Below are 25,219 nucleotides of genomic sequence, written 5' to 3'. Positions count from 1 at the left end.
AACTTGTTTTTTTATTTAATGAATGAAAAAGCCATAAGGTTAAACTTTATTTCTTATTTCTGAACATGGCATATCGTGCATAATGGGTTTTCGTTGGAACTCTGGAAGTCACTGAAAGGGAAACTGAAAGTTCTAATAATAGTCCCAAGTGATTGGAAGGCTAAAAGCTCCCTCCCCCCAAAGCCTTTCATTACCCCAAACACGTCCAGTCAAAATTTTGATACTGCCATTATGTTCAGCATATATTAAAAGTTCAAGTAATTATATTTTAGTGGATGAAAAAAAAGCCTTTAGGGCAAGGGTTACGAGTTATACTAGTTCCCCATTATTAACATATAAGATTTCTTTGGAAGGGTTGGTTTTACAAACTTTGGAGGGGACTCACTGTATTGAAAATCAGAAGTTCCAGTGCTAGTTTTAAGAGTCAGAAGTGGTCAGAGGCAAACCCGCCCCCCCACCTCCACCTACGTCTTTTTTTTCTCTAGATGCATCCAGCAGAAATTTGAGATAGTAACTTTGTTAAAAAAAATGGTAAAAAAAATTATTACAATGCCCTCAGCGTTTACGCAACCCCTAAGAGCCCTGGGACAAGGGTTGTAAGTTATGTCCCAAAGGCATATAAGGTTTTACGGAATGGGTAGTCGTATAAACTTCAGATGGGGCTCACTCATTTGATTGAAGTTCAGTGCCCTTTATAAGAGTCAAAAGTTATTTAAGGGCAACCCCTCCCCCCTGCACTCATCAGTTCCGAAAACCAGCATCCAATCAGAATTTGTTGACATGTTTTTTGTTCAGCATTGTTCAAAGGTCCAGTAATTATGCCTTTGGGGATGTCACCCCCCTGATTGAAAGGCAACCCAGCTTACCTAGTGCTCCGCAACGTCGCTTGACTCCTGGATTTTACCTTATGACATGCGCAAGAAATACTCTGATTTGCAAAAGGCTACCAAAAGAAGTCAAAATGCTGACCCTCAAGCCGGCCATACCTGTCAAGTGGAGCTCTCGTAGGAAAATGAGCCTTAAGCTCCCACAATTAGTTTTTTGCTGTTTACATGATTTTATGACTTTTGTGTTTTCACACTAGTTCATTTTGTATGGATATACTAAATGAATCTTTATCGTTTTCATTATATTCGTTGGTAACTGACCACTTTGAAGGAGGTTCACAAGTCGTAAAAAAACTAGTTTCTGATATTTCAAGATGGACTTATTATAGACATATTATAGACAAAATATGGACATAATTTGTCTGAAAAGGACACATTTTTGGATGCTAATGGAAAATATTCATCGTCGGCAACCCTGCTAATTAATGAGGTTTGATTGAATAAAATTAAAGATAGAAGTTAAAAGAGTGTTGTTTACCTTTAATTTTTGGTAAATTTTTATCGGGTCATATAATTTAGCTAGGATGAAAGTGGAAACATCATTTGTTGCTTCTTTTATAGTCTTTTGTAATTCAATAATTGCTTCTGGGGCTAATTGCATCTTGAGCCCTCAAAGGGGCCAAAAGGTATTTTATGTTTGTAGCCAACCTAAGAAGCTATCAGCACTAGTTAAGGTATTAAAATGTGTTTAAAAACATTATTATTAATATTATTAATACCAAAATACGGTAAGCTTTAACAAGCTTGTCACACTAAACAATTATAAAAAAGTCTATAGCCTAACAATGTCAATGACATAACAAAAACATACAGTAACTGAAAACATTGAAAATATAATAACTGAAACATACAGTAGCATACCAAACTAACTGAAACACATCTGTTAATAATTGAAACATACCAAAAAGTAAGCCTACAAAATAACTGATTCACTACTTTAAGAAGAAGTTGTTCTGAGTTTGAATTGTCATGGAGTTTACTTCTTAATCTCTATTTATAAACAAAGCTCTGTTTTTGTTGATAAAAATGCTTTTACTTTTAACCTACTGCTAGATTATCTGGATGTTCCTAATAATTTGTATTTGCTGAAATACCCAAAAACTGATCTTGACTTTGAACTGACAACCCAAAAATCTTGGTCATCCCTGTTGGAATTTCAGTAGGTTTCCCCAGTAGGCACAGCTCATATAATGAAAAGAATTATAGTTGGCCAATTGGCTTTAAAGTCCTGTGAACTTGGTTAGTAATAAATCTTTTAAAACCTTATATTTGGGAAATCTTATTACCTTAATTACCTTAAATCACAGCTTGGAGTGAAATAAGGACTTTCGATCCTGTTGAATCACTCCTTATGATGACTGTTGTTGTTGGTTAAGTTCTGGTGGAAGATTCTGGTGCTTCCCAGTCAAACTTCCACGGTGTATCTTTCCACTCAGCATCCAGATGGCGTTTGAAAGCATCTGTTGATTCAGCAGCCACAGTGTCCTCCTTGAGGTTATTCCAGAGGTTCTCAATCCGATTCGAGAAGAAATTGCATCTTGCTCCAGTTGTAGCGTGATATTTGCGGATTCGTCTAAGGTGTCCTCGTGTTTTGTGGGAGGTGTTGATCTCCAGGATCTCATTTTCTCAATTGGTTGAGAGGAGTTTGTGCGCCTGGATCATGTCTCCCCGTTTCCGTCTGTATACTAAGGAGGGGAGGTTGAGTTCCTTCAGCCGTTTACTGTATGTCTTGTTTTCCATGCCGACAATCATCTTAGTGGCCCTTTGTTGGATTTGCTCAAGAACTGCCTTGTCCTTTTTGAATCAAGGGGTGGCCAGTATCGTCCCCACCTCCAGTCTAGGTCTTACTAATCCTTTGTAGAGTTTGGTGATTACGTGTTTACTCCTACTGGTGATGCTGTGTTTGATGATGCCTAGGGCTCTACTAGCATTGGCTGAGATTTTCTGTGAGTGGGAGCTGAATTTCAACTGGGACTCAACGATGATGCCAAGGTCACTCTCCTCCTGGACAGGCTTAATTGTGTGGTGACTTCCAGAATTTTGGGTCATGAGGTACTGATGTTTGGGGTTTTTGTGTCCGAAGTGTATGACCTTGCATTTTTCTGCGTTGAATTCCAGTATCCATCTTTTGACCCAGGAGCACATGTGGTTGAGATCAGTTTGGAGGGATTGGATGGAAGAAGAGGTGTTGGCCGGACCTATGAGTTTCAAATCATCCGCATGTAGGGTGGTTTTGTTGCTGGTGATGAGGGGTAGCTCATTTATGTAGATGTTAAACAGGGTGGGGCCCAGGACGCTGCCCTGGGGAACCCCACTAGTGACTTTGATTTCGTCAGAAAGGACATGGCTGTTTGGTCCAGTTATCACTTTCACTTGCTGTGTTCTGTCCCTCAGAAAGTCCTTTGTCCAACTGACCACTTGTGGACTAACAGATAGAGTAAGTAGCCTGTGAATGAGGTATCGGTGACAAACCTTGTCAAATGCTTTGGCTAAGTCTAACAATATTATATCCACAGGTAATCCTCTCTCTAGTAGGTCAGTTACAAGACTATATGACTCAAGAAGATTTGTGTCCACCGATCTCTTTGAGCGAAAACCATGCTGACTGCTGCTGATAAGTGAGTTGGCCTTAAGATGGTTAATGATACGCTTGTTTATGATTCTCTCCATGACCTTGCATGCCACACATGTAAGGCTGATAGGTCTGAAGTTTGCTGCAGAAGTTTTGCTACCCTTCTTGTGAATTGGGATGACTAGTCCCTTCTTCCAGTCCCCTGGACGCTTTCCTTTTGCCAGCAACAGATTGAATAGTTTTACCAGTGGGGCTGATATTGCAGGGCTTAATTCCTTAGTCAGTTGTGGGCTGAGACCATCAGGTCCCGTTGATTTGTTGGGATCGATGTCCTTAAGCTGTTTGGTTACTTCTTCATTTGTGACTGGTGAGTGTACCATCGGGAAGGGAGTGTGAGCCTGTTCTGTTGGTGGGGGGGTTGATTGGGGGTCATCCATGGAGAACACTGAGGCAAACTGCTGATTAAGCAGGTTTGCTTTTTCAGAGGAGCAAGAGGAGATAGAGGTGTTGTGTACCAGGTCTGGTACGGTGTGTCTGCCTGGCTTCTTATGGGAGATGTATTTCCAGAATAATTTTGGGTATTCCTTGACGTTTTTGGCCAGTCGTTCTTCGTAGTTTGAGGTCAGTTTTCTGGGTTATTTTCTGAGGAGGTTCCTTGCAGTTTTTTACTGCTTGTACAAAGCTGTAGTTTTCTGTTTCGTGTACGTCTTCCAAAGTTTTCTATTCCTGGTGTATAGTTTCTTGATTTTTGGGGTGATGACAGGTAGAGTTTTGGGGTTCTTATTCCGTGTTACGCTGGTGTGTTTGGCTTGGCTCTCTAGTAAGGTCTTTTTTAGAGTTAGCGATGAGGGTTCGACATCTTCTGATATAAGTGTTTCCAGGTTAGCATCTAACAGCTCCTCCACCATCATCTTGTAATTTGTAAAGGATTGCTTGGTTTGCCTTCAAATGGCTCATAGAAATTAAGTGCTAGATCAACAAACTATGGTTTAAAACCCAGTAAAAACCTACAAAGATGCTGTAAACTGTGCAAGTGTTAATTAAAAGTTATTGGGACCCTTCAACATTGTATGTTTTCATTGTGGAGTCCTCCAGTTTTCTGTAGGAAAAAATAGCCAATAATGGCAATTTAATCAAAGGTTCTTCCCTACTTGGTCAAATTGCATTGCTACCTTTACAATTTCCAATTAAATTGGTTTGACCTATTTTGAGACAGCACTTGCTCTTTAAAGAATTCCACAAACAAATTCAAAACTTGAACTTATGTTTTTCTTTAGCTTCATTCAACATAAGTGATGATCAAGTAATCAAAAGTTACAATATTTTCAGCTTCAAAATAGCTAGAAAAATTCATCACAAAATCAATTTAGTGACACATCCATCATTGACACATATAGGTGATATTTGAACCACATTCATTTGGCCAAATGTACTCTAGACCTGATGAAGCTGCTAAAGTTTACCTTACATGTACTTTAAATTATGGGATCTCTTGTAACCCAATGGATCTCATGGAAGAAATATTGCAAGACACAAACAACTGTGCTAAATGTTATATAAAAATGCAAGAAGTAGGGGATGATTTAAGAAAACCTGTTGCTTTGCCAGGGCAACAGCCTCAGATAGAGGACAAGTGATGATAAGATTCAAGATATAAAAGCCTGTGGCATAACCATTGGTCTCCCCATACTATATACATATATATATATATATATATATATATATATATATATATATATATATATATATATATATATATATATATATATATATTTGTTTGAATACTGAATTTTAATTTTACTTAAAAATTTATTATATAGAGAGGGCCTCACAAAAATAATTCCAATGGAGCCCTGTCCTTAGTTGATACAGGCCTGAGAACTAATAATGCTATTATTTATGAGGTAAAGTTGTAGGATACTAGTGGGTAAGTTTTTTGGTATTTCAGCAAAAACAAAAAAAAGATAATAACTAGGTAATCCAGCACTTGATTTTTATTAGCCATTTGAAGGCAATTAGAGATCTCAAATAAAAGGTTTTTGAAAATTTATGACTGACCATGTCCAGAAGACTTTGAATACAATTGGCCAATTATGATTCTTCTCATTATAGAATAGATAGATCATGTATTTCAAAAGCCCAAGAGCCATATACACACAAAAATTATGAAAAATAGAAAAATTACAACAGAGCAAATTATGAAACACACATTAACATGATACATAGCAAAAAACACCTTCTGCTAAATTACCAAAACAATAACTTTAATTCCATATAATTAATAATAATTAATTATAAAAACTTTTCCTTCTTTCAAATCCCTTCTCTATGTACGCACCAATACGAAATATTGTGGTTGGATTACTACTTTGTAAAATTTTTGGAAGCAGCAAAACAATCCCATGTAAGTAATTTTCCCTTAAATCAGAGAGCACCAGGCACTTTTGGAGAAAATGGTCCAAATCTTCGTCCTCATCCCTACAAAGAGGACACACATACCGACCATCAGGATGTACTATCCCCCTGTCGAACACCATTTGCCTGCTCTGGATTGGAAGGCTATTCGCCCTAAGCTGAATCCATCAACATAAAATCATAGCTGGTAAATTGAATTTAAAATAAATTTCCTCTCCAAAACTAGGTTTAACCTGATTATAATGATTCAATGTAGCAGAATTTAAAACCAGCCCTTGCCAATACTGAATTTCTTGACCCTCTAAGATTGAACCTGGCTTACTAAATTTGTTGGTAGATCAGGGGAACCAAGACCATCATTCCATAAGTAAGCCATTCCCACTCTTTCTAGTAATGACCTAATTTGGGATGGTCACAATGTTTTTGAACCATAGCTCAACATCTGATAATAAGCAGCACTTACTAGTCTATCTTCATTACACCTAATGATCTTCAATCAAAATCATTATATGAGCATTGCCTACAGGAGAAGCATGCTGAAGTTCTAATGGGAATGATCAAGATTTTTGGGTTGTCTGTTCAAAGTCAAGATCGGTTTTTGGGTATTTCAGCAAATAAAAATAAATATTAGAGATATCCAGCTAACCTGGCAGTAGGTTTAAAGTAAAAACAAGCTTTTTTTCAATAAAAATTTTTTTTGTCTATTGCTAGAGATTAAAAAGCAAACTCCCAAGACAGCTCAAAGTTTTAATCTTTTAATTGGTTGATAAATTTAGCTGTGTATAAAAATGCCTGTACATTTGCAAGAAAAGAGGAAAGGGATATTTGCAGAAAAGGCAAAAAAAAACTTTGCAAAATGCATCAGAAATTTTTTGCATGCATTTATGTTACTTTGGACAAGTTCTACAAAACTTTCAAGGGGAGGGGTCAAAGATGGTAGCTCCCACCTCCCTCATGAACATGGCCCTGATTGGTGCAATCAACATTTTATGTCAAGTAGTTTGATTTACCATAATTGATTATGTTATTTAGCACATCTGCTTTTTACTTCTCTTGTGATTATTCAGCACACTCAACATAGAAAATGCTATAATTAAACCCACTGTGTAATATTTACACAGCATGAAAAATTATAATGAAAAAGGGTTGCTGCTATTTTTACTAGTATTTTTAACTTAAATTCCATTTCTTTTTCTGTGTTTGAACATCCTGTAGATCTCACACAGTTTAAACAACTTGGCAAAACCAGTTATACCTAATAACAGGATATTCTGAGCAATTTTTATCTATATTTATTTTTTTTTTTGTGTAAAGGTAAGAAATGATCAAATAAGTAGGAGGTTGAAAACTTACCTCCAAATAATTGCATGGGTCAAGAGTTGGTAATTTTTTTTTGCAAGAATCATTATAAAAATCTTATATGCAACTCAATAGACATTATTCATTTGATCACCAACTTCATTTTGATTACAGTAAAGTGATGGTGGTATACACAGAATGTAACTACTAAGATTTTAGGAGGTGTCTAGTCCCAATAAAACATTTGTATTTTTTTTATAACTTTTCTTATTGTATTCCTTTGAGTGAATAACATTTTAGTAATAATTTTCTAGTTGACATTTAATGTAAGTCTTCACACCAAAAAATCTGATTTTTTTTTATTTTAGAAAAAAAGTTCTATGAAATTTAGTTTTTTTCATTATCCCAGTCTACTAGTTAGCACATTATGTGAATTTAAATAATCTAATAAAAGATATTGGTGTATATGACAGTTTATGAAATAAGAAAAATTCAGTGATTTAATGGTACTTCCTTGTTAGCTATTACACGCTGAAGAATTGAAGTTAGGTTAGTCATAATGAAATATACCAAAATATGATGAAAATATAATAGTTTCATGACAGAACTATGGAGACTGCAACAAAGAGTTATGGAGGAGGGCTGCCCATTCTGCATTATATTAAATACATAACCTAGACTTACCTAACCAAAATACCAACTAAATGTTTAATTAAAATGTAGCTACAATGTATTATCCCACCAAGCTGAAGCTAATTGATATAAAAAACATGAAAATTGGTTGTTGTCTCATGTTTGCAATACAAATTCTCGAATTTGTATTGCAAACAAGGAAGTACCAATTTAATTTGTAACTGATTTTTTGAAGGATTGAAATTTTTCTTCAATGAGAACAGCTTTTTTTGTGAAAGTTTAACTTGTTATTTAAATCCTAATTTAACGCACATTTTAAATCACTCATTAAAGGGTTCAGGGCTAGGCCTCCAAATTACCCCATGTTGAGTAAATTTCTTTAATTTTTTGAACCCATCTCATCAGTGTATAATAATTAGCTTACGTCTTCTACCTAATCCATTTTCATTTTGAGGAAAAATGCAAAAATATTGGTATAATAATACAAAAAAACTACAAAGCTCTCCAAATAGGCATAATAATATGGTTGTGTGTTATGCCAATGAAGTTGTAAATTGTAGTTTCAACTAAACCTATATTAAAACTGTTATGGTGAAAGTTTGGAATGGCAGCCCTTCAAAAGGAGACATGCTGGAACAAAAAAAGAGTGAATTATGTGTATATGACAGTTTATGAAATAAGAAAAATTCAGTGATTTATTGGCACTTCCTTGTTAGCTAGTACACACTCGAGAATTGAAGTTAGGTTAATCATAATGAAATATACCAAAATATGATGTAAATATAATAGTTTCGTAACAGAACTATGGAAACTACTACAAAGAATTATGGAAGGGCTGCTGCCCATTCTGCATTATATTAAATGTGTAACCTAAACTAACCTAACCAAAATACCAACTAAATGTTTAATTAAAATGTTTATTACAATGTATTATCCCACCAAGCTGAAGCTAATTGATATAGAAAACATGAAAATAGGTTGTTGTCTCATGTTTGCAATACAAATTCTCAAATTTGTACTAGCTAACAAGGAAGTATCAATTTAATTTCTAACTGAGTTTTTGAAGGATTGCAATTTTTCTTCAATGAGAATGGCTTTTTTATGAAAGTTTAACTTGTTATTTAAATCCTAATTTAACGCACATTTTAAATCACTCATTAAAGGGTTCAGGGCTAGGCCTCCAAATTACCCCATATTGAGTAAATTTCTTTATTTTTTAAATTAAATTTCTTTAAATTTTGGAACCAATCTGATCAGTGAATAATAATTAGCCTACGTCTTCTACCTAATCCATTTTCATATTGAGGAAAAATGCAAAAATATTGGTATAATAATACAAAAAAAAAACTACTAAGCTCTCCAAATAGGCATAATAATATGGTTGTGTGTTATGCCAATGAAGTTGTAAATTGTAGTTTCAACTAAACCTATATTAAAACTGTTATGGTGAAGGTCTAGAATGGCAGCTCTTCAAAAGCAGACATGCTGGAACAAAAAATGAGTGAATTTTCAAAATTATTATCTAATGAGAAGGCTAAAAAAAATTTACATACCTTTAGAATCAGAATTTTCATCCTGAATACAAATATAATATATATTTCATTGGAAATGAACTTCACTACCCCCACCCCCCTAATGTGTGAAATTGCAACCACTTGGATAATGACTGAAGCTAGTTCTTTGCTGGTAGTAGTATATAATGTGACTAAATATTTGATATGAGTATAAATATATTTTTTCATATTGAGTAACTATCATGTACACAAATTTGTAAATAATCTACATAAGGGTCTTTTTGATTAGTCTCTAGTTATTTTGCAAGTGTTTCAAGTTAGAATTGAGCTGCAGCAAAACCATGGAACATGTTCCTGGGTCCTAGTTTAGATTTTTAACTGGATTGGGAAAGTGTCACTTTGCCAAGATAATAAAAGCTGATAATCTGCAATTTTATTGTGGAACTGTTCTCAAATTAAAATAAAATTATAATTTTTATGAGCTCTCATTGCCTCTTCCCCTAAAAAAGAACAAGGATAAGAAACATAAAATGGATAAGTATCATGATTGATAAAGCAGTTCACCAGCTACAAAATAAGTTACTGGGCTCTAGTTTAGAGTATCACATTTTCAGTGCCCTAAATTTTTCAAGTTTAAAAAGCTAATCTGCAGATTTACTGTGATTTTTTATTGTATTTAAATTCCAAACCTCTATTTTAAATGCAGTTAGATAAAAATCCAGCTTTTTATTTTTAGCATCTGTTATGTTGAAAAAAATTGACAAAAAAATTAAACTAAATATATTTCAAATGTTTTCAACTACTGAAGAAGTTGAACCTATTCTTTCAACTGCTTCAAGACATATTTGGCTTTGTTTTGCCATGAAGGAGTCATTTTGACTTCTGTATTTTTAGGGACTATGTACTTCTACTCTCCTGAATGAAAATGGATTATTTTATCCAAGTATTATTCCTGGTATTTCACACTTCATAAGTGGTATTTACTGTATTCAAAGTTTGTGTTATGGACTTACCTCCTCAAATTCCAAACAGGGCTGAACATCTCACTCCTTCGGAAGTTTCTGGTATTAAGAAAGGTAAGTTACTGAATTAACTTTCCAGTAAAGGAATAAAATTAAATATCCTTTGCTTTAGTAAATAATTTTCTCTTTTTGTTTCTCTTGCTTATAAAGTAATTCTTGGGAAAAAGTTATAAAAAAGAAGTTGCAATGCTCTTGGATCAAACCCTTCATTGTTGAAATGGATTAATGAGATTTTGTTGAATAAAACACATAAAAGCTTAATTTATTAAAATTGTTTATTTTTATTCACAGATTCATAATTTTGCCTCGTTGCAGAGACAACCAAATCTTAGGCAGAAGAATTTTCCCTTCCTTTTGTGTAGGCATGATAAAAAAGAAACAAAAAACATTACAACCAATGTGAAAGTTGATTGCAGCAGACATAATATTTATCTGAGATCTGCTTCTTTTTCTTATCATAATTGTATTATGGCTCTGTTTCAAAATTGTCTGTTTAGACATTTGTAACTGGCTTAGCCATACATGAAAACCAAAAGAAAAAGATTATATAGTAGCTACATATAAAAGATGTGAAAGGTAAATCTGATAATGACTGTGACATGTTTAAGAAACAAAGAAACATAATAAGGAATTTAACTTGGGAGGCCTTTTTAACTGGCAAGACTAAGAGATTGATGGTGTAAAATTACAATGGCAATGCTGTCTTCCCTGAATTGCAACCAGTCAGGAGTTGAGTACCTCAGGGAACCTTCCTGGGTTGTACATCATTCAGCTTGCACATCAACAACTTTGCAACCTACTTGAAAAATTATTTGATGCTATATGTGGATGATTGCAAGCTCATTTAACAGGTCAAAGACAATATAAAACAGTCAAAAGTGCAGAACGATTTGAACCAGCTATCCAAATGGTCATTGGATTAGTGTGTAGAGATCAATGCCTAAAAATGCAAAGTCCTATATCTTGGATGTAGCATTCCTAAACATCCATATTGTTTGGTGACACCCAGCATGAGGAGGGTGAGGAGAGGGACTTTGGGTTATTATTGACTATGATTTGAAGCTTTTTTGTCATATATAAGCTCCAGTTGCCAAACCCTTTGCCCCATGAATCATCACGTTCATCACCAGGAAGTCATTTGTCATGATGAAGCTTTATGAAGCTTCATCATGAGGTTTGCCCTCACATGGTTGGTTTAGAAGTAATCAACAACTATTTAGTTTGAAAAACAAATAACATGTTCAGCCCTTTTTAGGAAAATTAAAACATTTTTAGCCCACAATTTAGCCCAAAATAAGCTCAACCACCCTCTAAAATAAATTCCCACTTTGCAAATAAATTCCTAAGATTTTCTGAAGTACTTTTTCCAGTAAGGTTCTGGGAAATCTACCAAATCAAAGTGTATTTTACCTGCAGTATGTTTACTTCACTTTGTATTGTTATGAGAAATTAAAAAATTGTTATGAAAAGTTTGTGAATTTAATTGATAAGATTATTAAATTATTGATATTTATAAACACTATTGCTACAGATATTTCATTGCAGTACCAAGCCACCTGAGGACAACAGCTGTACCAACCTTAATCTGTTCCGAGTTCCTCTTAATTTTAACATAACTAATCATTATTAAAAAACCTACCTGCACAAACCTGTAGCACTTTGGGCATGCATAATACCTTTGCCCCTGTGCAGAGGTATTGCCCTGCTACTTAGAACAAGCTTTGGCATGGAGTTTATAATTTATGCTCCACTAGCAGCGATAGAAAAAAAGAAGATGAATACTCATGCAAAAAAGCGATCTTGTTAGAGATTGTAATTCTCCTATTTTTTTTTTTTTTTTTGTTGGCTATGGATAATCTAATGGCGTAGTTGTAATTTTCTTTTCAATCTGACGCTAATTTTGATACTATTTTTGACTCTGGGTGGACAAGTAAATAATAAAGAAATAAATAAAACAATAAATTTAATAAAAACGTTATTGATTTAAAAATTCAAATTATTAAAAGCCATGAAGTTTGTCTGTACAAAACAAGTCTTCAAAAATAGAAAAAGGAAAACATGCTAATGAATGAATAGCTTAAATAACAAAGCTAAACTGAATATTCAAGGTCTTATGAGAATCCAAGCCCGTAAGAAACAGTCATGGTACATTCATTATGAGTCAAAGAAAATGCGTTTTCTAACCAGAATTATAAAAAAAAACATTTAAACGTTTTATCTTTCATAATTTTATAACTCCAAAGCTCTTCAGACTTCAGGAATAAATATCAGAATATTTTAAATTGTCAAACGAAACTCAGAGAAAAGAGAAAGTAACAAAATGAAAAATAAAATCAAAAAGGGTGAAAAAACAAGGATTTTGTCAGCCAGCGAACCATGAAGAAGACAAAATATAAGCAAATATTTCGACAAGGACCTCCGCCAAGTCGTCCTCAGTGCTAAACAAAAACAAAAAAGAGAAGACAAAAAAAACGAGAATCTAACCTTTCGAAGTTTCCTGTACAAAGACAGAATAGACACCCATTCTTAGACCACACTGGCTATACATGACAAACGAAACTCAGAGAAGAGAGAAAGTAACAAAATGAAAAATAAAATCAAAAAGGGTGAAAAAACGAGGATTTTGTCAGCCAGCGAACCATGAAGAAGACAAAATATAAGCAAATATTTCGACAAGGACCTCCGCCAAGTCGTCCTCAGTGCTAAACAAAAACAAAAAAGAGAAGAAAAAAAACGAGAATCTAACCTTTCGAAGTTTCCTGTACAAAAGACAGAATAGACTATTGAGAATGAGTGTCTATTCTGTCTTTGTACAGGAAACTTCGAAAGGTTAGATTCTCGTTTTTTTTGTTCTGTTTTTTGTTTTTGTTTAGCACTGAGGACGACTTGGCGGAGGTCCTTGTCGAAATATTTGCTTATATTTTGTCTTCTTCATGGTTCGCTGGCTGACAAAATCCTCGTTTTTTCACCCTTTTTGATTTTATTTTTCATTTTGTTACTTTCTCTCTTCTCTGAGTTTCGTTTGTCATGTATAGCCAGTGTGGTCTAAGAATGGGTGTCTATTCTGTCTTTGGACAGTAAACTTCTAAAGGTTAGATTCTGGTTTTTTTTTTCTTCTCTTTTTTGTTTTTGTTTAGAACTGAGGACGACTTGGCGGAGGTACTTGTCGAAATATTTGCTTATATTTTGTATTATTAATTGTTAGCTGGCTGACAAAATACTCGTTTTTTCAACCTTTTTGATTTTATTTTTCATTTTGTTACTTTCTCTCTTCTCTGAGTTTCGTTTGTCATGTATAGCCAGTGTGGTCTAAGAATGTATTTAAATTGTCAACTTGAATAAACAAAACGTAGTTTCACACCTAACAACAAAAGCACGAAGAACAATAGGGAAATCTTTTTGCAAGTCAGTGGAAATAATTTGAATGGATATTTCGGCCCTATGTCCAAGGGCCGTCCTCAGCAAGACAAAAATATATAAAAGAAAAAAGACTCACAACGACATGCGACCAATAAAACCAATTTTTTTTTCAAAGCAGTCCTAGCATCCTTACTTCAGCGAAGTTCAACCAGGACCTATAACAAGTAAGGTAGAACAAGGTGATTCAATGAGATGAAAGAAAAATAATTTAAAAATACGTTCTTATTGCTAATCCAGTCTTTCTGGCAGCTAACCTCAAAGGTCTTTTTGTGAAGATTATTTTTAATTAAATTTGTGTTTAGAGCATTTAGTGTATATTCCCCCAAGCCCCTATTTAAGGAAATATTATTATTAATCTTAAGTCTGATTTCAATTGCTTCTCAGACTACCTGTTTTATGCCTAGGTCATTGCTAATAATGGCCGATTCATCAAAAAGTATATTGTGTCTAGGATTTTCAAAAATATGGCTGCCTAATGCAGAATCAAATAAAACAGTAGGAATATTAGAATTTAGAGCTTTGACTATATCATATTTATGCTTTTGTATGCATTTTTCTAAATTCTGGATTTCCCTATTGTTCTTCGTGCTTTTGGTGCTTGTTATGGAAAAGCAGTGTGGTCTTCGTCGCGTAGTTTCACATAAAAAAAAATGTCAGTTAAGTGCAAATTCTGATCTGGTCTTTAGAAGACACAGAGGTAGATAGCCTTACTCCTCTTTGATGTAGTTTCTGCTTGCTCTGCTTGGCTATCTATTATAATTTCAGCTTTTTAGTTTTCATTCATATGTTGATACAGATCTATGGTAGTTGTATGCTTTAAAAGTCTTTTAACTTTATTTTTGTTGTTATTTCATATTTTCTTTGCTGTAATCTGTGTTATGATTGTAATTGCTTTGTATTTTTCCTTGTTTGTTGGACTAAGTTTTTTATTGTAACTTCTGTTAGTTTAAGAAAATGTTCTTGAAATTCATTATAAAATGTATAACAGTTGGATTTACTTTGTAAGCTCTGCTGGTGCAAAGTCTTGTAAACAGTAAAATTGAGCATTTTACCGTAATTTACTGACCCCTATAAAATTGGTATTTTACCGGTATTTTACCAATATTTTACCTTTTACTGACATATTTTACGGTGCCTTGTAGTTATCATCGCGCAAAACTACCTAAAAACTTGGAGGAGCGGGTTCAAATATGATATTCTTATCTTGATTTCTACTGGATACACACAACAGGGCGAAAAATTGATACAGGCCTAATTTATAATTGCAATCATTAATTTTGTTGTGAAGTGTTTATGATTGAGTGATAGATTGGTATTCGATTAGCCCTTCTCTTACAGGATATCATCTTATCTACATTTGCTTATAATTTTTTAATGAACAGTTTATCTAATCTTTCCACTAAAAAAATTCAGAAAGCAATATCATTTGGCCTGTTGGTCTATAGCAAAAGTTAGCCATTCTAAAGCCTAGAACACACGTAGCTTTTTCAGCGCCGATTGGCAAAGAAAACGGCACCGATTTGAGCTTGAATTTTTTTTTGTTTTCGGTGCCGATTCGCGAAAAGGGTGCCAAATTTGATCGTGATCGTAAAATAAGAAATCATAATTGTCTCCTTTTTTCAGCATGATTATCAAAAGATCTTAATAACAATAATAGTTAGATATATAATAATGAAAGCATTCAAAGTTTAATTAATTTTTTTAATGAAATAAATATTTTATAAAATTTTAAATCTTTATAATAAAAGAATTCAGTAATAGTAACAAAAGAACTAGATAATAAGTTGAGATCAATCATGAACTTATTGATAAGCTGCAGTTGACGAATGGTGTTCATGATATTTAGTTGTGAAAGTCTCGCACAAAAGGCATGTATTTTGTACTGCTGTCGTTTGCCCACTGAGCTGCTGAAAGCAGTGCCCGAAAATTTATGTGTGTTCTAGGCTTAAAACCCAGGGCAAAATTGATGCTTTTTACTGAGTTTTTTTTGCCATTGCTACTTTAGAGCGGATACACTAGGCAGCAAACATTCTACCATCGCAAGGTCATTCGATTATAATAGATCATAAATAGATGATAAACCTTTTTGTATTTTCACTGAAAACAATTTTTTTAAAAGGCAATCTGCCCCTCCCTCCCATGCACATCGGAAAATACATTGTATTTTCCTCCTCTATATTCATAAGAATTAACTACAGATACAGTCATTAAGAGGGGGCTTTATATCAGTTTTTACTGATATATAGTTTTTATCAGTTAAAATCAAAACTATTCTGAAAACCAATAGGTAGACATTTTCTTAACGTAAATGAATATAATTTTTGTTAAAATACTAATTAGTTTGGGACACATAAATTGGTAAATACTAGTAATAACTGGTAATATGTTTGGGGCTACATAAGAAAATTTCTGCCTGTTAGTTTTCAAAATAGAGGAGGGGCAATTTATTTAGTTTGGGACACATAAATTGGTAAATACTGGTAGTAACTGGTAACAGGTTTGGGGCTACATAAGAAAATTTCTGCCTGTTAGTTTTTAAATTTAGGAGGGGCAATTTATTTAGTTTGGGGTACGTAAATTGGTAAATACTCGTAATAACTTGTAATAAGTTTGGGACTACACAAGAAAATTTCTGCCTGTTAGTTTTCAAAATAGAGGAGGGGCAATTTAATTAGTTTGGGGCTACATAAGAAAATTTCTACCTATTGGTTTTCAAAATAGAGGAGGGATATTACCTTTTTAAGCCTAGGGAAATTAAAATCTTAAATGTTTTTATTAAAAGCTAAAAAAAAATGATAGAAAAGCAAATTGTTCAACTGGTCTTCTAACTATAGGGCAACTCTAAAACAACAATTTTACCCTATATTTCCTAGGGAGTACCTCATTTTACCAATTTTACTAACTGGGTCTTTACTTTACAGTAATTTTACAACAGTAGTGCTGGTCAGGGGGTTTGACCCTGCCTCCCCCGAAATCTTTGTCCAACTCGTAAAAACGTAACAAAAATGAATGTAAATAGATTTTTAATGTGTGTTTTTAAGTTTTTATTTACCCCCGTCCCGAAAAAATATGATTTTGTAACACCCCCCCCCCCCTCCCGAAAAAACAAATGGATATGGCTCTGATGTTGAGCAGCATTTTGTTGATAAAGCTAGGACATGTGGACTAAATAGTAGGATTTTAGATATGCAACTATCTGTCTTGTCTTATTCCAGTGTGCAGATTTCTGGTTTTACAGTCTAACAGTCTTTACAGTCTAACAGTCTTTACAGTCTTTACAGTCTTTTACAGTCTTTACAGTCTAACTGGTTTTACAGTCTAACAGCGACCTTTTCAAAGCGTCCATTGAAAGGGATTTGACAAATTCTGTATATCTAAAAGCCAGAAAATAAAGCTTAAAATTGTAGTGTTTACGTTTCTTTCTGAACTAAGATATGAATTCGTTTATTATTGTCCTGATTTTAAGATCATATATTAAGATTTTGAAACAAGAAGAAAATGGGCTGATATTGATTTTTTTTTTTTATCTATTTTTTATTTTTGTTTTGTTTTGTTTATAATAAGGGTGTTTTCATGTATTATTTTTGAAGTGTAATGTGTATTAATCATGGCCCAGTAGGGCTTTTAGTGTTAACTAATTAAAAAACCTTTCCACAAAATAAGTTTTTCAAAGAAAAGTAAAGAACTTCATTAAGCAGAAAATTAGCAAAATAAATAAAATCAAATAATCTACGAAGCGTGAAACTACAACAAATCAGCATCGATTAATAAATGAAACACAAAACAAACACAAATTACAATATATAACCGAGTCGAAAGTCAAAACGAGCAGAAATTAATATAATTTGGGCTCAAAACCCCTATGCCTTCCCAAGGCCAAAACAAAATTTGCACTTTACTGAAAAAAATATAAATGTTTTTACTTTTATAACTTTAATAAATCAAATAACATTAACATTTTGATTACGAAATATCAGTATATGTATATTAAACTGACACTGCACATTCACTTGTTGACAATGCACATTTCATTTGTTGGATGAATGATGGGAATGGGTGGGGGGGGGGCTAGTTGCCCTCCAATCACTTTCGACTATTAGAAAGGGCACTAGCCACTCCAATTTCCAATCGATCGAGCCCTTTTCAAAGTTTCTACGACAACTCCTTCGATACGAAGTGCCCTGGTATGAAAAAAAAAAAATTATGCATTGTGCCACCATCGTTCTTTACTTAGGCAGCGTGATTGCGCTGCCTATGATGAATCATATCACATCATAGTGTTATAATTGTTTGAACTGCCTATCAGAAAATTTTATTATAGTGTGGTAATTTGATAAAAAAAAAAAAATGCTAGACTCTGACAAAACACAGAATTATAGGCATTGGGCAAAAATCATGAAGAGGAAAATGAGCGTTTGAGTTGAATTCCATGGAGATCCAAGGGGCGTGAAACCTGCTAGATTCATAAAAATGTCCATTTTGGTGTAGTTTCATTAAAAAGTGGTTTTTTTCTGGTATTTTTATTGACAAAAATTGAAAGAATGACAATTTTCCCCCTCCTTATTATTTGTAAACATACCCCTCCCCCCTCCTATTTCCGTAAACTGATACATTTGACTCAAAGTTTAATTAATTGCAAATTCAAGCTTTCCTCATTTCTTTTTCTTAATAGAGGAAGGCTTTCCGAATCATTTGAATGTCCAAATTCGTAAAAAGGAGGTAGTTAACGAAACTTTTTGACGTAATGTTTAGATTATCACACTTGAATTTATTCGAGCCTCTCGTTTCACTGCTTTTTTTGTTGCTTATTTGGGCTTTGGAGCTTCAATGTCTCTGGGTAATTTATTGAGGATATTTTTTACAGCATTTTAGATGTGTTTTTTTTCTTTTATCATTTTTGTTTGTTATTGTAGGTGTTGAAGATCCTTCACCAAGCGATTCTGAAACACTAAGAGAAACTTCAAATTCTTCTCTTTCGCTAAAATATCAAAGTCTACCTGAGCATATTTCACCCAGGATTTCTACTTCACCTCATGACTCTAGAAGTGGATACTCTCCGGAAGTTAGCAGTGACGAAGGTATAATTAATCTAAGTGTTTTCAAAGTAATTTTAATAAAAAAAACTTTGTTCATAGCAATTTTTCTTTTGTAAAGATAAAGCACTATACATCAGATGAAACTTAAAATAGTGTTACTGAAAGTTTTACTTGCGTTAAAAGTGTTACTAGCGTTAAATACAACACAGTTGTGTGATTTAAAGTTGTACAGCCTGTTTTTGATAGACCTGTTTCTGTTCTGTTTGTTTGTTTTTTTTCCAAAAACAGAAACAGTGACCTATTTGATATCAAGTGGAAATAAAAAGTATATTTAAAAATTGCCATCGTTCAGAACCATAAACTGGATGTTCACATCCTCTTCCTCTTCTTCAAGAAAAGAAAATTACTTTTCTGCATTGGTGGCGTAGATCGTAGCTCTTTGAGAGGTTGACTATACGATGTTGAAAATACGTTCAAAACATACAAGATTAGAATTTTTTTTTAATTTTGAAGGAAGCTTAAATAATTCTCTAAGGGAAAATTTAATGCCCGAGCCAAATAAAAGTCACATCTTTCGATAAAAATAAAGATTTTCGTTGATGGCGTGGCATTTGTCTTGATTTTAGCGTCACACTTGTATTTAAAAGGCGGAAAATTAAAATTGCAAGAAATTAGTGTAAAGAGTTTGCACCAATACTAATTTGTATCCTAGTATTCTCTACTAATACTACATCTTCTTAAGTTTTGTCAGTTTCCTCTCACAGATAGAAGAACCGCTTTTATAAGTTTCCATCTTTTCTATTTTAAAAAGTATGCCTTATACCATGACTCTGATTATTCAGCCAATCAGAACAATGTTCTTTGATCAGCCAATCAGAACAGTGTTCTTTGATCAGCCAATTAGAACAATGCTTGAAAGTTGTACAATGTTCAACTGGAGAAATTACGAACGGCGAACATAATTGCCGCTTTACTCGTGCGTAATTTTGATTTTATTGACAGATGTGATGATGATATATATATGTATGTGATGTGTGTGGCTCAGACATGAGTCACAGAACGCTTAAAAGTTAAATCTTAGTTTTAAGATCTTATAGCGTTCTTTTGCTAACCTCTTTCATCAGTCTTCTCTTATCAGCGGTCTAAGAACAATGATGATTATATCATCAAAATTCTCTCATCCTTGTTCTATATGGCAGAAAAATGGCGTCCTTTACACTTTTTCCTAACATCAGTGAGCTACAAGATCTTAGAACAAAGATGAGTTGAAAGAACGGAAATCTTTGTAGAAAGATGTAAGATCTTAGTGCAAAAGAACGGCCTCATATTTGTAACTCTAAGAATGGATAGATGGCACTAAAAGTTTTGACTTTTGGTGCGATTACAGAATAGAGCGGATAAAACTTACATCACTGAACCATCGTTAAAAATTTGGAACTGGAGGTTAAAATGAGCAGCATTAGCAGCAACCTAGTGAAGAGAAGCCCTTGACTCTTAATGAATGAAAATTTGAAAAAAAAAAAAACTAAAAGAACTGCCTTGCGCTAAAAAGAACATTTAATGTACACCAAGTAAGAAATAGTAACTAGTAAACTAGTATACTAGTCACGTTGTCTAGTAATAGTAATACTAGTAACCAAGTAAGATATAATTATTCTGCAGCAAAGTAGTTTGACTATTGGTTTACTGCCCTTCCTTGATAAAAAAAAATATAATCTTTTCTTAAAGCGATAGCAGTCATTTGTCCTTTTATTTTTCTAGCGCTATCAAGATACATAAAAATCAGAGCCAGGCAAGGCCGTACCAAGAGGGAGGGGGGGGTTAGGGGGCCTGACCCCCCCCCCCCGAAATGTATGTCTGACTCGTAAAAACGTAACAAAAATGGATACAAACAAATTTTCTATACCTTTTTTGAACTTTTTCTTTGTAACCACCCCCCCCCCCCCAGAATTTTTTTTTTTTAGTAAAACCCCCTCTGAAAAAAAATCCGGGTACGGCCTTGGAGACAGGTGGTTTAGGACCTTAATCTTTGTTTTGTGTCATGGAATCATATTCAGAGACAAGCTAGACTAGCAGGGAATGTTGAATAAGATTTAGGGGTGTTTAAAGTTGACTTTCATAATAAGTGGTTTTAGAATTTTTACTAAGTTCTCTGAGCTATGTTGTCTATTAGGAATAGTGATATTCAGGATTATTACTCTAGTTGAGAGGTCGTAAACTTGTTGGTAATTTGTCTTTTTGTTTTATTTATTAATTCGTTCTATTTATTTAACATCTATCATTAACATGATTAGATGGAATAGAGGAAAAAGAAAAGATGGAAAAGAGTAAACAAATGAAAAACAAAGGAATAAGAAACCAATTACTATGCTAACTCTTGTCATAGCAGCGAGATTTAACTATAAGAATAAAATACGAATTAGAAACACATTAAACATGACCTGATTGGCTGCTTGGCTGACCAATCAGAGTCAGGGTTTAAGGCATACTTTTTTAAACTAGAAGAGATGGGAACACTACACTAAGCATGGTCATGACACAGACATGCAAAAATACTAAACACTATTGAATTAGAGTATGAAACCAATCATTCTGTGAAGAAGTGAGTTTTGGTTATGCTTGGCAATTAATTTAGAAATTGCAAGCTAAGGTTCAACGAGTTTGAGTTTTCTTATCAATTGAAAACACAGATGCCAAGGTGGTATTTCTTACCACCTTTTTAGTGAGAGATCCCACCAGCTGGTTTTATGGATGGATGTTAGGGGGGGGGGGTTTCATTTTGGGTTTTCGTTTTGGGTTTCATTTATTTATCGATGCTGATTTGTGGTAGTTTCACGCTTGGTAGATTATTTGATTTTATGTTTACTCATTTTTTGTTGAATGGAGTTCTTTACCTCTCTTTGACAAGCTTGTTTTTTAGAAAAAGTTTTGTTAATTTACTTTCAGTTCGTTTTATATTGACATAGGCTTTTCAGGGAAATATAAAATAATTCTTTAAATTTTTTCTTTTCTTAAGAATTTATAGTTTGGCCTGCTATTTCTAAGCTGAAAAATTTTCAGCAATTTTTGACAATATGCACCCTTTTCAAAATCTGGACACAAATAGCACTGTTTAATTAAGTTTCATATCTCCTCTAGTTGACCTGAAATGGAAAACTTGATACCATTCGCAAAAAAATCTGTTTACTTTCTTTGATAGCTTGGATACACTTTTTATTTTGATTTGGTTAAATTTTAAGAGCAGAAATGGGAAGGTTGGCGTGGGAGGGTGGTAGTGGAAGGGGGATTAGTTGCCCTCAAATCACTTTCGACTATTAAAAAGGGCACTAGGCCTTTCGATTTCCAATCGAATGAGCCCTTGTGGAAACGACAACGGTTTCTATAAACACCTTATATGCCCCCAGGGCATAAATTACAACCCTTACCCCAAGGTCTGTTATGGTGGTTGTCATCCTCTAAGACCGAATTTCCAGAACTTTCAACTATGTTAAACAACATGACTAAATCAAAATTTAGATTGGATGTGTTTGGGGAAATGGTGGGCGTGAGAGGGGTGTTAGTCGCCTTCCAATCACTTTTGACTATTAAAAAGGGCACAAGCCAGTTCTATTTCCAATTGAATGAGCGCTTTTTGAAGTTTCTACGACAAATTCTTCTATACGAAGTGCCCTGCTCTAAAGGAAATAATTAGTAAATAATAATTTATGCCAACATCGTTCTTATATGCCCCCAGGGCATAACTTAAAACCCTTGCCCTGAGGGTTGTGGGGGAGTGTCCTCCTCTTTACTTAGTCCCCGTTTCTTGTCTCGTTCTCAAATGTCCCCGATCTTTACTTAGGCTGCGCGATCGTGCTGCCTATTATTTATACAACAACTTTCTATGTAAACCTTATGTGCCCCCAGGACATAAATATCTATTTGCAAATAGATATTTATATAGAAATAGATATTACAAATAGATAGATATAGCAGGATGAAATATCTATTTGCAAATAGATTAGCGATAATAATAGCCCGTTTTAGAAAATTTTGTAAGTAAACACTATGATAATATTAATTCTTCTATTTTGTATAATATTTGTTTCGATTTTTTCGGAATATGAATACTTATTTGATTCATTTAATGCGCTTAGTAGACTCAAAGAAAAATGCAAAACTCTGCAAAATGCAAATGCAAAACTCTGCAAATGCAAAAAATGCAAAAATGCAAAATTTGAAACTTTTGGCACTTAATAGTTATCAAATTAAAAAAAAACAAGTTTTTAACTGAAAGTAAGGAGCGACATTAAAACTTAAAACGAAGAGAAATTATTCCGTATATGAAAGGGTCTGTCCCCTCCTCAACGCCTCGCTCTCTACGGTAAAGTTTTACTCTGTCTCACAACTTTTTTTTAACAATAAAAAACTTTAGCGTGAAGAGTGAGGCGTTGAGGCAAAATATATAAAATATATTTTGTCTTTCTTCTGACAAAAAATATAAAATTCCACATTTTTGCAGATAGGATCTTGAAACCTATTTAATTGAGTTCTCTGGTACGTTAAATCTGATGGTGTGATTTTCATTAAGGTTCCTTGAGTTTTGGAAGTCGTTTCCCCTTTTTTCAAAAATCAGGCAAATTTTCTCAGGCACATAACTTTTAATGGGTAAGACTAAACTTGATGTTTAAAATCAGCATAAAATCTGATTTTTTGGTATATCTATTGGCATCAAAAATCCGTTTTTTAGAGTTTCGGTTACTGGTGAGCTGGGTCGCTCCTTACTTACAGTTCGTTACCACGAATTGTTTGATCATCGCGCAAAACTACCCAAAGTCTGTGAGGAAGAGGTTTGGATATGATATTATTATCGTTATTTCTACTGGACACACCACAGGGTAAAAATATGTAATGTAACTGTTAATTTCACTAATTAATTTCTCACTAATGATGACATGATGACGTGATTTTATTTTTAACACAAATTCATGTTTCTCTGACAACTAATAAGTTAAGGAAAGCCTTAACTAATAAGTTAAGGAAAGCCTTAACTAATAAGTTAAGGAAAGCTAGACAATGTAGATCCCAATTTGGTACCATTTATCAAATGCTTGTCTTTCGTTTATAATTGTTATAACACCAATTTGTTAGTTCATTTTATTTTCCTAATTTAAATAAAACAATTCTTTACTATAGGGATGATGCATTCTACTCTGTGCAGTTCTGATGGTCCAAGTCAACCAATGCTCTTAGGCCCAGAACCTATTGTTATGGTGAAGAAGCTGACAGAGAATGTTATTGAAGAATTAACAGCTGGCATCTGGCGTTGCGGCACCTGTGGAAAGGTAGAAAAATCGTTTTTGATACTAGATCTTCACATTGACACTGGCTGTGAAGAACTTTCCCCAATAGAGTGTGACGTCTGTCCTGCAGTATTTCGGGCTTATAGGGATTTTGTTGCTCATTTCTTGGAACATCAGATGGGAGGGACAAGGAGATGTCCCATTTGTTTACGAGAATGTATTGATGATGTGAGACAACATCTAATTCTAGAAGGTCACTTCTTACCAAACATGTATGAAATAGACCTGCAGGAGAATGAACCACTATTTGAATCACAAATCACCATTCACAAATCACCACAAATCAAAAATCAAAAATCACCGTCAACAAGTAGCTACTCTAAGTCAATTCAGTTGGAATCCGAAGAAAATGGTTTTGACAATCGTAAAATATGTTCTGATAATCGCTTAGATAGTAAAAAGCGCAAAAAATTAGATAAACATAAAAAAATACATAAAGGAATAAAATCATATAAGTGTGATTTGTGTAAGAAATATTTTTCTCGATCAAGCAGTTTGTATAGGCATCAAAGATGGCATACTGGTGAGAAACCATTTAAGTGTGATGTATGTGGGAAATTCTTTTTTCAATCAACGGATTTGAATGACCATCAAACTGTGCATACAGGCGAAAAACAATTTAAATGTGATGTATGTAAAAAATGTTTTTCTTCGTCAAAGAAATTGAATTTACATCAAAAAGTGCATGCAGACAAGAATCCTTTTGAATGTGATTTCTGTAAGAAATGCTTTTCCTGTTTTACCCATTTGAATCAGCACCGAAGACTACATACTGGTGAAAAACCTTTTCAGTGTGGTATATGTCAGAAAAGCTTTACTCGATTGTGGTCTTTGAACACACATCAAAGAGTACATACTGGTGAGAAGCCATTTAAATGCAATGTATGCAGGAAGTGCTTTTCTCAATCAAGCGATTTGAATAGACATCAAAGATTGCATACAGGCGAAAAACCGTTTAAATGCGATGTTTGTAAGAAATGCTTCTCTCAATTAATCCATTTACAGAGGCATCAAAGATTGCATACTCGCTAGAAACTTTTTAAATGTAGTTTATGCAAGAGAGCATTTTCATTGAAACTACT

The 25,219-nt window shown here is 33.8% G+C and overlaps 1 protein-coding gene across 2 annotated transcripts; it reads left to right on the top strand.

Moving 5' to 3' along the window:
* Positions 1-1,332: 1,332 nt before the first annotated feature.
* LOC148942371 (uncharacterized) lies at positions 1,333-25,219 on the top strand. 2 transcript variants are annotated; one of them, XM_089103073.1, is made up of 4 exons: positions 1,333-1,377; positions 10,215-10,396; positions 18,676-18,840; positions 23,971-25,219. In XM_089103073.1, the coding sequence occupies exons 2-4, from the start codon at positions 10,324-10,326 to the stop codon at positions 25,167-25,169; spliced, it is 1,437 nt and encodes a 478-aa protein (XP_088959199.1). In that variant the 5' UTR covers positions 1,333-1,377; positions 10,215-10,323; the 3' UTR covers positions 25,170-25,219. The 2 variants fall into 2 exon arrangements, with proteins under 2 accessions (XP_088959199.1, XP_088959200.1); XM_089103074.1 differs by lacking the exon at positions 1,333-1,377 and adding an exon at positions 1,412-1,513.

Source organism: Artemia sp. Qi Xiang Cuo, chromosome 17, assembly GCF_049724085.1.
Source record: "Artemia sp. Qi Xiang Cuo chromosome 17, ASM4972408v1, whole genome shotgun sequence".
Lineage (NCBI taxonomy): Eukaryota > Metazoa > Arthropoda > Branchiopoda > Anostraca > Artemiidae > Artemia > Artemia sp. Qi Xiang Cuo.
Note: the sequence above shows the minus strand (reverse complement) of the source record. Positions and strands in the feature narration are given on the sequence as shown.

What these genes read in the sequence shown, in the direction of transcription:
- LOC148942371 (XM_089103073.1), top strand. Translation starts at nt 10,324, where the DNA reads ATGGACTTACCTCCTCAAATTCCAAACAGGGCTGAACATCTCACTCCT. An exon ending in AGTTTCTGGTATTAAGAAAG is followed by an intron (nt 10,397 to 18,675) that starts GTAAGTTACTGA and finishes TTGTTATTGTAG; the next exon opens with GTGTTGAAGATCCTTCACCA. An exon ending in GGAAGTTAGCAGTGACGAAG is followed by an intron (nt 18,841 to 23,970) that starts GTATAATTAATC and finishes TCTTTACTATAG; the next exon opens with GGATGATGCATTCTACTCTG.